Source organism: Bos indicus x Bos taurus, chromosome X, assembly GCF_003369695.1.
Source record: "Bos indicus x Bos taurus breed Angus x Brahman F1 hybrid chromosome X, Bos_hybrid_MaternalHap_v2.0, whole genome shotgun sequence".
NCBI classification, from domain to species: Eukaryota; Metazoa; Chordata; class Mammalia; order Artiodactyla; family Bovidae; genus Bos; species Bos indicus x Bos taurus.
Window position 1 is genome coordinate 40,422,460 of NC_040105.1, and position 12,235 is coordinate 40,434,694.

The window sequence follows — 12,235 nt, forward strand, 5'->3', positions numbered from 1 at the left end:
TATTTTTTAAGAGATCCATGGTGCTTAGGTAAAATTCCCAGTACTGGGACCAGAGAAGTTTTTCCCATGAGTAATCATAGAACATTGTGTAATACAGTTATCCTCAGTCTTTAGCACATGTTAGAATCACCTGAAGGGTTTATTAAAACACAGGTTGCTGGGAACTAAGAAACCACATAGCAAGTTCTCAGATGCTGCTGATCTGGGTAATATGCTTTGAGATAAAAATTCTGTGGAATGCCCAGAAGATGCATAAGGCTTACCATACAACTCTTGTATCTAGAGGAACATTTCCAGCCTGTTCCAAGAAAGAGGGTGTGAGAGGGTATCCCTCAAACTCCCTTGGTGACATTTTGACATTTTAGTTCTTGACACAGCCTAAGTTCATCTATGAAATGTTGCTGCTTAAAGGGGTGTTACATATTCTTTCTTGTATTTTTACTTTGAATTTACCAACCCCTTAACACCGTCCCCCGTCCCAAGAGACAGTGTTGGAAGTTTTTTTTTTGTTTTTTTGTTTTTTTTTTCCTTTTTTTCATGAAGATAATATATTGAATGTGAAAAATTTTTATTTCAGAACTGTTCGCCAGGTGGCACAGGAGCAGTTCTTTTTAATGTGCACCAGATGTTGCATGGGACACAGGCCTCTACTTTTCTTCATTACTCTGCTCTTCACCGTTTTGGGGGTGAGACATTTTAAAAATATGCTTATCATTGTGATTCATTCTTACACAAGGAACAGTCAAGAATTTATGGTGTTAGCTTATATTAAAGTTAGAGCAGTCTATATTTATTTAATAAATATTAGTAATTGCCCATACTATCTTAGTCATCTACTCTAGTTAACTCTGGGTTTTTAAAAAGTGGATTCTGAGGATGGACTTGTAAATTAATATTATTCAACTTTATTGTTTCAGAGCACAGCCAGAGAGAGAGCTAAACATTCAGGCGACTACTTTACTCTTTTAAGGCACCTTCTTAATTATGCCTACAATAGTAATATTAACATACCCAATGCAGAAGTTCTTCTCAATAACGAAATTGATTGGCTTAAGAGAATCAGGGTAAGTTGCATTTAGTACTGTGTTTATCGTATCAATAAATAGAATGTTTTATTATTAGATAGTTTATAGTCTTTGAGCACTTTGGTTAAAGAACCAAAGAATGTACTCTGTGTTATTGGATATTCCTAACTCATGATTCACTGAATGAATGCATAACTAGTTTTGTCAAATGCTTTGTTTCACATAAGACTCAAAACACTGACATGCAGCTTCTTCTATTTTAGAATCTTAGGCCCATTTGCAAATTTTCATCTTTTGAAAAGTATTCTTGAATTGTTTTCATCAAAAAATCAGTGATAGGCCAGCACTTCATTTAACTTTATTAACATCTGATACTTAGTTGTAGAAGAATTTATTTCTAAAGAGATTGGTAGTTAATAGCCTTCGGATTAATATTTCTTCAGATTAACATTTCTTCCTAGTTTGGGAAGCCTACTTCTGAAAGTTCTGGAGAGAAAAAAATTGCTTAGAATAGAAAAGTTTTAAGGGAATTGTCTCTGTCCAGCTCTCTCTCATTCTGACTTCTCCTTCCCTCTTTACCACCCTTTCATAATTTAGGCATTTGATATTTTTCTTTGGCAGGATGATGTTAAGAGAACAGGTGAAACGGGTATTGAAGAGACGATCTTGGAAGGTCATCTTGGGGTAACAAAAGAATTACTGGCTTTTCAAACCCCTGAGAAAAAGTATCATATTGGTTGTGAAAAAGGAGGTGCTAATCTCATTAAAGTAAGTTATGTCATCTTGGCTGGATATCATAACCTTCTGAATGTTTATTAGTAAATCTGTCTGGTTAATTTATGGTATCATTAGTCTTTGGTGTATTATCTTGTCCTTTTCTCTTTTCTCCTTTTAAAGAATATAGAGGTTACAGTAATGTTTTAAGTACCGTTTCTAAAATTTTTACGTAAATTTCAGTACGTGTAAGTAAGCACTATTTAATTTTTCTATTTAGAAAATCTGAACTTTTCACTTCATCAGACTATGTAAAATGAGACAGACCTCTGTTATGTAAGGCTGTGCATATTTCTTTCCTTTTTTAATATTTATTTGGCTGCACTGGGTCTTAGCTGTGGCAGGCAGGGTATTTAGTGGCGGTGTGTGGGATCTAGTTCCCTGACCAAGGATCAGAACCTGGCCCCCAGTATTTGGAGTGTGGAGTCTTAGCCACTGGACCACCAGGAAAGTCCCAAGACTGCATATTTCTATAATGAGTGTTTTCACATACGTGGTAATGCAAGGAAACAAAAAGTACCACTTTCGGACATTTTCTTCTAATTCAAAATGAGTTTTGGTATACATGTGATTAAGAGAGTAAATTTACTTAATGTGAATTGGAAGTGCTACAGTCAGCTTGTTCTCGATACTTAACGTAGTTTTTAGCCTGACAAATTAGATTTGTTTGTTAATTGTAGGAAAGTGTTTTGAAGCAGGGATCTTTTTATTAGAAAATCCAAGTAAGTTAGCGGAAATGTAATGAGATCTTGTGTTCTGACAAGTAATTTAACAATATTTCCTGCCAAGAGATTTCTTTCTTAAGAAACACATGCACACATAAATAACTATATTTTTTAATATAAATACATACCATTGCTAATACATAATCTTTTTTCAACTTTGTAGGAATTAATTGATGATTTCATCTTCCCTGCGTCCAATGTTTACCTGCAGTATATGAGAAATGGAGAACTGCCAGCCGAACAGGCTATTCCAGTCTGTGGTTCACCAGCTACCATTAATGCGGGCTTTGAGTTACTTGTAGCATTAGCTGTTGGCTGTGTGAGGAACCTCAAACAGATAGTAGATTCTTTGACTGAAATGTACTACATTGGCACAGCAATAACTAGTAAGTATTTTAAAATACAAAGTTCTGATGACAGGTAATTCTCTAATGTGTTCAAATTCTTTTCCTTTTAGTAAATATCTTCAATTCAATGTTTTCCTTTCTTTCAGCAACTAGTTTAACACCATTACAAGTGAGTCTTAATGTAGAAAAGTTTTCAGATGTTTGTAAAATGTCTTCCTGTGAGTGGTACAAGTATTTAGCAACAAAACTTGACTTCAGTCAAATCTGGACTAAAATCCAGACTCCAGAGTAATAAATGGTGGTTTAGTCGCTAAGTCGTGTCTGACTTTTGCGACCCCATGGACTGTAGCCTGCCAGGCTGCTGTATCCATGGGATTTTCCAGGCAAGAATACTAAAGTGGGTTGCCATTTCCTTTTCCAGGAGGAAATAAATAGTCAATAGATTTCAGAGTTCAACAATGTAAAAATTCAAATTACATGCATTGAAAAACCTTTCAGGCCCTCACTTAGAAGCTCTTTAATGTTATTTTCAAATGAATTCTGAGAAATCTGGTTTTAAAGACTAGGATGTGAGAAGATAACATTCTAGTGCCCTTGATCCTCAGTTAATGCTCACATGAAACCCATGGAACAGACTGTAGACTCCAGATCTCACTGATACAGAACTGAAGCTCAGGGGATGAGGACGATATTAAAATGACTGACACACACACACACACACACACACACACAAAATGACTGACACAACAGACATAAGAAAGCAAACCACAATGGAGGCTGTTCTGTTTTAGAAGAAAACCAAAACTTAAGAATATAATTGATTATGGGCAGTCTTCAAGAACATGTCACATTATTTTCTGATATCTTGTATTTTAGAATTTCAAGATGTTTTTAATAATATTGTAGGAGATTCTGATTAAACTGCTTAAAAGATTAGATAGTTATCCTATCAAAATCTATATACAATAGGATGGGGGTTTTTTGTTTTCGTTTTTTTAAATAATTCCACACTTTAGTTTTCAATAAGTTTAAACCCTCAAGAGATACAGCAGAATTCCACAGGAACCAAGCCACTATTTCCATAGACACAAGTTATCTTTTCCCCAGATTCTTACAGTTTTGTTCAGTTTAGTGCCAGGAGTCACTGTTCTTTGCTTTGTACACGTGAACACATCTCTTGCCCAAATTTCGGTTTCATCTTGGGCATAAACACCTCCAGTTTTCAGAAGAGGATCCAAGTGCTCCCTCTGGTTTCACAGTACCCTGCTTAGAGCCACCAAAAGTGGAGCCTTGGATCATAGCCTTCCAGACCTATTTGTTCTAGAAGTCCTGTTCCCAGCACTCCTCCATAGGCTGCAACATGGCAGAAAGAGAAAGGCCACTTGTTTTTAAGGAGTTCATTTGCACAGTAAAAATTTCAAGTACCAAACAACGGTATGTTCTGCAAACTGTTTCCTGCCCATTCCAGTCCCGTAGTCCCCTTTAACAGCTGTAACCACCATCTTCAGTCCCTGTCTGTCCTCCCAGCATCTCTGTATGCAGAATCTGCACACAAAATGTTGTTCTGTTTAGTTTTTTAACCACACATTGTGATGTAGTGCACAGTGTTCTTTGTTCTCCCCTTAATATATCTGACTATTTCCTATCAACACATAAATATTTACCTAAATCCACTTATTAGCTATATATCTTTCAGTTCAGTGTACTATAATTTCTTTAACTGGTCTTATAGGCAGTGATGATATTTGCATTGTTTTCAGGTTTATACTAGGTAGAAGGAGATGTTCGTTGATTTACAATTCACACAGAACTCAAATCCACTGTCTCTTGCTCCTCAAAATAACATTGTAGTTATAGGCAAGGCAAGTGTTACTCTTATTACGACACTTCTTAGGAAGGAAACGGAGGCTTAGCTGAAGATGAAAGAGTTGGTAGGTATCAGAACCTAGCTATCAACCCAGGTAATATCTTCAGTTCAGTTCAGTCGCTCAGTCGTGCCCGACTGTTTGCGACCCCATGAATCGCAGCACGCCAGGCCATGCCCTGTGGGGCCACCCAAGATGGGCGGGCATGGTGGAGAGGTCTGACAGAATGTGGTCCACTGGAGAAGGGAATGGCAAACCACTTCAGTATTCTTGCCTTGAGAACCCCATGAACACGTAATATCTTAGGATTATTTAAAACTGAGTAAACTATAATGTATTTATATATTTTATATAACACTTCATGCCAGAATGAGTTTGAAGGTGCTTTAAAAAAACATACAAAAGTAGAAAAAGTTAAAGTTCATAATGACTAAACTATAATAAAGTTAAAAGTAAACATGTAGAAAATATTTTGCCTTGTGCCGTCTTGTGAGACTACTGAAACTGCCATAGAAGCAACCTCAGCTAAAACTCTAGTTCACAGACCCTGGGTAAGAATGTATACAGAGGTGCGTGTTGCCATACATCTTAGGTTTGTTGAGACTGAAATGTGTGCTTAGAGCACTGTTTCAGGTCGCCGTAAAAGTAGTGGAATTGTTGGTGATGTTAACTTATCAACTTGGTAAAGTATAAAGTGGGCAAAATATTTGTATTCACGCTACAAGAATCTTTTGTCTTCTCTCAGCTTGTGAAGCACTTACCGAGTGGGAATATCTACCACCTGTTGGACCCCGCCCACCAAAAGGATTTGTCGGGCTGAAAAACGCTGGTGCTACTTGTTACATGAACTCTGTGATTCAGCAGCTCTACATGATTCCGTCCATTAGGAATGGTATTCTTGCAATTGAAGGCACAGGTAGTGATGTAGACGATGATTTGTCTGGGGATGAGAAGCAGGACAATGAGGTAAATTTTATTTAGCATTTTTGTCTTCTGTGTTCGAAGTTCTGATTCTAGATAACTGTTGTTCTCTCTTAGAGAGCTACTTTCGTTGGACCTGTTGGCATATATTTGAAAATAAAGCTAGAGCCTCCCAGTGTAGACTGCTGCCTCGACATAGTGTTCACTGCCTATGAGACTTTCAGCTACAGCTGATTTTTATGATAGTTAATATTTTTAAAGCAACAGTTAATGTACTAACTTTTGGAGGTTTGGTTTAATTTAGAGTTTGTATGATGATAAAAACCTTCATCTTTAATAGTTTAATTACACTTTTACTTTCCTGTTTGATATTTTAATTATGTATCTCCATTTATGCTGTTATATACTATACCAGTTTCATTACCTATGCTTTCTTTTTGATTGCTTTTGCCTTTCTCCCAGATCATAACTCGTTTTACTTAGGAAACAAGCTTCTCTCTACTTCGGACAAAATTTAGGCTCCTGCCAAGTATCCAATGCAGAAATAAAGCTGTGAATAAATTAGATAGTGGTGGATCAGAGTTGACCTAACTATGGCATAGTTCTTTAAAGAAGAGACTGTGGTCATGTTTGTGTTCACCCTGTATCTCTTTGTTTTTATTTGACCTTTTCCCATTCATGGTGTTGGTGAGAGCCGAGGAGACAAGCCAGAGTGTGCTCTGTCTGTAGCAAATGTCTTAAATGGTTCTTTTCTCATTCCATCTCTTCAGTCACCAAACTCTTTGCTCTTGAGTAGTTGAATCACAGGGAGGGCTTCTGAAACATACACTTGCCTCAACTCTTCCCCAGGTTTGCTTTCTTTGCCTGTGTGCTTTTTTCCTTTGCTAAACTAAGTTTTTCTTGAGCAGGGACTGGCCATTTCTATTTCTACATCTAGGTCTCACACACAGTTCCACAGCCAGCATTGTCTTTCCATCTCTATGAATTTGACCGTTCTAGGTACCTCACCAAAGTAGATCCGTACCATGTTTATTTTTCTGTGACTGGCTTGTTTGACTTAATGTAATATCCATTTCACAGCATGTCTCAGAATTTCCTTTCTTTTAAAGGCTGAATAATATTCCTTTGAATGTATGTACCACATTTTGTTTATCCATTTATTCATCAGTGGGAACTTGGGTTGCTTCTACTTTTTTCTTTTCTTTTTTTTTTTTTTTTGCCACTCAGCTTGTAGATCTTGGTCCCCCAACCAGGGATGGAACCTGTGCCCCTGCATTGGGAGCTTGGTATCTTAACTACTGGATCGCCAGGGAAGTCCCTGCTTCCACCTTTTGGCAAATAATGCTGCTCTGAACATGGGTATACAAATATCTCTTCTAAGATCTTTCTTGCAGTTCTTTGGTTGTTGAACCCAGGCATGGAATTGCTGGATCATTTGATAGTTTTATTTTTCTTTAGGAACTGTTTTCTACAGTGGCTACACCATTTTACATTTTCCACCAATAGCGTCCTAGGATTCCAGTTTCTTTGCACAGAGCTCTTTCATTTTTCTGAGGTCCAATATGTCTCTGTTCTTTCGTTGCATGTGCTTTTGGTATCATATCAAGTAAATCAGTGTCAAATCTAATGTCTTGAAGGTTTTGCTCTATGTTTTAAGAGTTTTGTAGTTTTAGCAAATCTTTGATCCACATTGAATAACCTTTTGTGTATAGTATTAGGGGAAAGTCCAACTTCATTCCTTTGCATATGGATATCTAGTTTTTCCAGCACCATTTGTTGAAGAGTACTACTCTCTTAACATATACATTGTGTTGAATGTTTACAAGTCTAAGCAGTTTGCATACATTATCTCATATCCTCCTCAGAACACCTACATGAAGAGTGTGTTCACCCATTTACACGAGGCACTTAATTGCTCAAAGTCACTTAGCCTTATAAGTAGCAAAGCCTGCGTTTGTGACCAGTACAGCCTGAGTTAATTACCTCACTGTCCTTTGCTCTATCACCTACCTCTGAAATACATAGTTATTCCTTATGACAACTCTTACGTGAAATGGGTGGGGATAAACTCTGATACTGTAAATTAAAATTTATAAATTGAACGTTACGTGCTTTGGAAATGAATAGAAATACAAGTGATTTGTTCACTGATCATTCAGCATTTGTCTCAACATAATTTTTACTATACTTTGAAGTTCGATTAGCTCATTAGTGATATGTTTTGCTTTCCAGAGCAATGTTGATCCCAGAGATGATGTATTTGGATACCCTCAACAATTTGAAGACAAACCAGCATTAAGTAAAACAGAAGACAGAAAAGAGTACAATATTGGTGTTTTGAGACACCTTCAGGTCATCTTTGGTCATTTAGCTGCTTCTCGACTACAGTACTATGTGCCCAGAGGATTTTGGAAACAGTTCAGGTAAATTATGGATGGCTGCCTGGAGAATCCCAGGGACAGGGGAGCCTGGTGGGCTTCCGTCTATGGGGTCGCACAGAGTCGGACATGACTGAAGCGACTTAGCAGCAGCAGCAGTAATTGGGATATTGTTTAAACCTTTATGACCGTCTCATGACACTAACATTAAACTTCTAAAACCTATACTGGAAAGTACTTTTATGTTTAATATTTAAGCAGTAGTAATAGTCAAACTTTATTTCATAGTTGGGTTTGTTTTCTCATTATCCCCAAAGGAGGTAGAAAATGTCTTAGTAAGAGGCAGCATTCTTTAGTCTCTTAAGATGTTAACGATTTTTTATTTTGAAAGCTTATAATATTTACATACGTAGGGAGAAGAGTATGAACCCTTATGTATTCATCACTCAACTTCAATAATTGTCAACTCGTTGCCGTTTAATCTGCATTCCCATCTACTTCTTTTTAGAAGCAGATGCATAATTTCACCCATAAATATTTCAGTGTGTATCTCTAATGTCTTTTTTTAATGTGACCATGATACTATTATCGTGTCCTTTAAAAATTCCTTAATATCCTTGTCAATGTTTGGTTTTACCCAATGACCTCATAATTTTTTTTTTTACTTAATTTTTTGAAATCATGACCCAAATGAAGTCCATATGCTGCAGGTGTTGATATGTCTCTGTAGTCTCTTCTTTTTTCACCCTTGTAGTTACTTGTTGGGGATAAAAAACAAGTAAGTAGTTCACTCCATACATTTTCCCATTTGGATTTTATTGAGATCCCTGTGGTGCTTTGTTTTCCTCAGTTCCCTACATGTCATATAAATAGGTAGAGAGAGCTAGAGGCTCGATCAGGTTCCGCTGTTATTTTTTTCTTGGAGTGGATAGACAAGGCCTACCTCATAGGTGATAACAGTGAGCTCAGTGAGGAGAAGTATATAATGTCTGTCTGCCTCCTAGGATAACACCCATTGATTATCATTGCCTAAATGCAGCGTTTAATCAGTACTACAAAATGGTCACATCCTAGTTTATCATTCTTTCATTTAATAGCCAGAGTAGATCTGTAAAGGAAACGTCCCCATAGCAACTTTTTGGCTAGTCTAATGTACAATTTTATAGGAAAGGTGTGATAAATACCTGGGGGGGGGGGTGGAATTTGTTGTTGTTCAGTTATGTCTTGATCTTATTTCTCTGGCCTCATTTATTTCACCTTTTTTTTTATTACCTCTGTGTCATGCACTGTACTAAAATACTGTAGTGTTATACAACTATGTATCTGTACTATGTAGTACTATGTATGAAAACACCCTAATCCTTCATAATAGTGTTTTTGTTTTTAAATAGTACTCCTTTCTCTTTTTTTTGGCTGTACCAGACAGCTTGTAGGATCTTAGTTTCCCAACCAGGTATTGAACCCAGACCCTTGGCAGTGAAAGCATGGGGTCCTAACCACTGGACCAGCAGGGTATTCCCTTAAATACTACTCCTTAGAATCCCTTCAGGGTATCTCCCAGACAGCTGAGAGCGGGGAGCCAGGGTCACCTGACGCTGCCTCTCTGGTCCGCCTTCTCTGCTTCAGTCATAGTGGCTGCCCTTTTCCCTCCCAGGATACTACTTAGATTTCTTTTGAAACCACTGCTTTCTAATACAATGATCTCTGTATGACTCACCATATAAATTCCACCGATTGCTCTAACTAGGCCCCCTATTTAATCCACACTTACTGGCTTGCACACCCCCCACCCTTTCCCAGCTCCGCTTTCACTCTTGCAGTCCCATCACCTGGCAGAACTCGCACCTTCCTCTGACTATTCCAAGTTTTCTTTCTTTCTCTAGCTTGTCCCATCTCTGCCATAAGGCTTTTAGCATTTCTGTTCTTTCTCTTCCAGATTATTACTCTTAAACTTTTTGAACTTTTGTCTTAAAATGTGTTGTTTGGTTATAATTCTCACTCTTCTTGTAATACATTTGCTTTTTTTGGCTTCTGAGTTCATTGTTCCCTGTTAGTGGAGCTCTCAATTTGTCTAGACTAGCACTTTTGGATTATCTACACTTTAGACCTGTGATGTACTCTTAAGTACATGTGGGTGAGTTAACCACATTTCGCACCCCTAATTTTTTATGTTGAAAAATTTCACAGCAGCAGAAAAGGTAAAGTAGTATAGGAATCACCTTTATGATGCATATTCTTCACCCTGATTTACCAGTTGTTAACATTTTGCCATATTTGCTTGTGGGTGTACTTGAGTTTTGGTTTTTGTTTTTTCTAAACTAGTTGATAGTTGGAGGTATTACTCTTGGTCCCCCTCATATGCCTCAAAGTGTATCCTCTAAGAATAAGGACATTTGCCTACATAATATTTAATACAATTATCATATGCATGAAATACAGTATTCAGTAATGTCATCAGTATATATTCCAATTTCCCCAAAATAGTCTTTGTAATTTTTTCCCCCCAATTTCAGACTGGTATCCTAGAAAGAATCACAAGAATTTGGTTATTAGCTCTTCAGTCATCTCTAAATTAATCTCCCTAATTTGTCATGATGTATGGTGCTTTATTGATTTGTGTAATTTTTTCCCCATGATTAGATTCAGGTTAAACTTTGTTGGCAAGAAGAAATACCTCTGAATGCAGTGCAATGAGAAGCATATAGTAACATCACCATGTAGTTTTTCTTTGTAGTTTTGTGGTATTTCTTTCCTAGTAAAGTACCACTTTTCCTGTGAATCTTACTTTCTCCTACTCAACAATCAATACATAAAGAGCATTTGTTTTTTTCCTACTTCCTCATGTAATTGAGGAGTAAAATCTCAGTTTATATGTGTTTTTTAGGTTGTATTGCTTTTTCCCTGAAAAATATATTGTATTTATTGTTCTGGGACTGTCACACGTTACATATTTTACTCCATTCATTTCTTAGGCTTTGGGGTGAGCCTGTTAATCTTCGTGAACAACATGATGCTTTAGAATTTTTTAATTCATTGGTGGATAGTTTAGATGAAGCTTTGAAAGCCTTAGGACATCCAGCTATGCTAAGTAAAGTCTTAGGAGGTTCCTTTGCGGATCAGAAGATTTGCCAAGGCTGCCCACATAGGTGAGTACTAATTGCATACTTTATATGTATGTTGTACTGTTTATTATTAATTACGTAAAAAAGTGAAGTGGTAATGCTACCACTTAATTAAATACATGAGATGGGATGAATTATATATTGTGCGTACCTTACTATTGGAGGAGGTTGATTGTTTGTCTTCTCATTTTATTACAATGAAGTTTAACAACAGAAAAGTTACATGAACTTTGTGGATCTGTTTGTTTGGTTTTGTCAAATAATACTTGGTTCCTTTAACTCCACCTAAGCTCTTACTATTTTATACTCTTATATGTCCTTATGTATGATCATGCCTAAGAAAATACATGGCATTTTGCATATACAGGTATTACTAATGAATTTTTCCTTTATCTTAAAATAGTTAATAATATTGTAAATATGTTAAGTTTAGAAGATGACAAGTGTGGGGCACTATTTCCTATACAAATGAAATGCTGACTCTTTGAAAATAGCATTGATTACTGTCATTGTCTTTAAGGTATGTTTCCCACACAAAGCATTTATAGCAAAAAATATAAACATTTGTTTGGGGTTTTTTTTTTTTCTTAAAAGGGAAGTTGATTAAGAACTCTTATTGAAAATAGTTAAAATAACTATTAAAGTTTACTACTGATAGATACACATTTATGACTACTTTATGGAAGTTTTACTTTGGAACTTCTCTTATATGTCATCAATTAATTAATGTTAGTTATTGAAGTCCCTTCTCACCAAAATATCACAGTAAGGCAGTATTTTCTACAAGGACACAACTTAGCAACTGAACAACAGGAACAAAAGAGCATTATGTATAGTCATAGGTTGTGTGTATATAGTTAGTGGGGGGTGCTTCATTTTTGAACCATTTTAGAATCATTTCATTTTGGAAATGATTGAGGGAGTGGTAATATTATATATAAATGTTAAGCTATTCATTCTGAATGAGGCCATAAAATTGTTTACACAGAGGGGGCAACTTTTGCTTCTTTTGAAAGACTTTGTGCATTATTAGGTAGACCATAAAATTGTCGTTTTAACCTCTTGATTTTATACTGAT

General features: G+C 36.4%; 1 protein-coding gene across 5 annotated transcripts in view; it reads left to right on the top strand.

Moving 5' to 3' along the window:
* The window catches only part of USP9X (ubiquitin specific peptidase 9 X-linked), a 116,931-nt gene that overhangs the window by 86,477 nt on the left and 18,219 nt on the right, over window positions 1-12,235 (top strand). For all 5 annotated transcript variants that reach the window (XM_027533634.1, XM_027533637.1, XM_027533638.1 and 2 more), the window contains exons 27-33: window positions 578-686; window positions 918-1,064; window positions 1,647-1,793; window positions 2,688-2,910; window positions 5,482-5,702; window positions 7,890-8,080; window positions 11,008-11,181. In XM_027533634.1, the coding sequence (XP_027389435.1) occupies window positions 578-686; window positions 918-1,064; window positions 1,647-1,793; window positions 2,688-2,910; window positions 5,482-5,702; window positions 7,890-8,080; window positions 11,008-11,181 (1,212 nt within the window). The remainder of the gene's footprint in view (window positions 1-577; window positions 687-917; window positions 1,065-1,646; window positions 1,794-2,687; window positions 2,911-5,481; window positions 5,703-7,889; window positions 8,081-11,007; window positions 11,182-12,235) is intronic.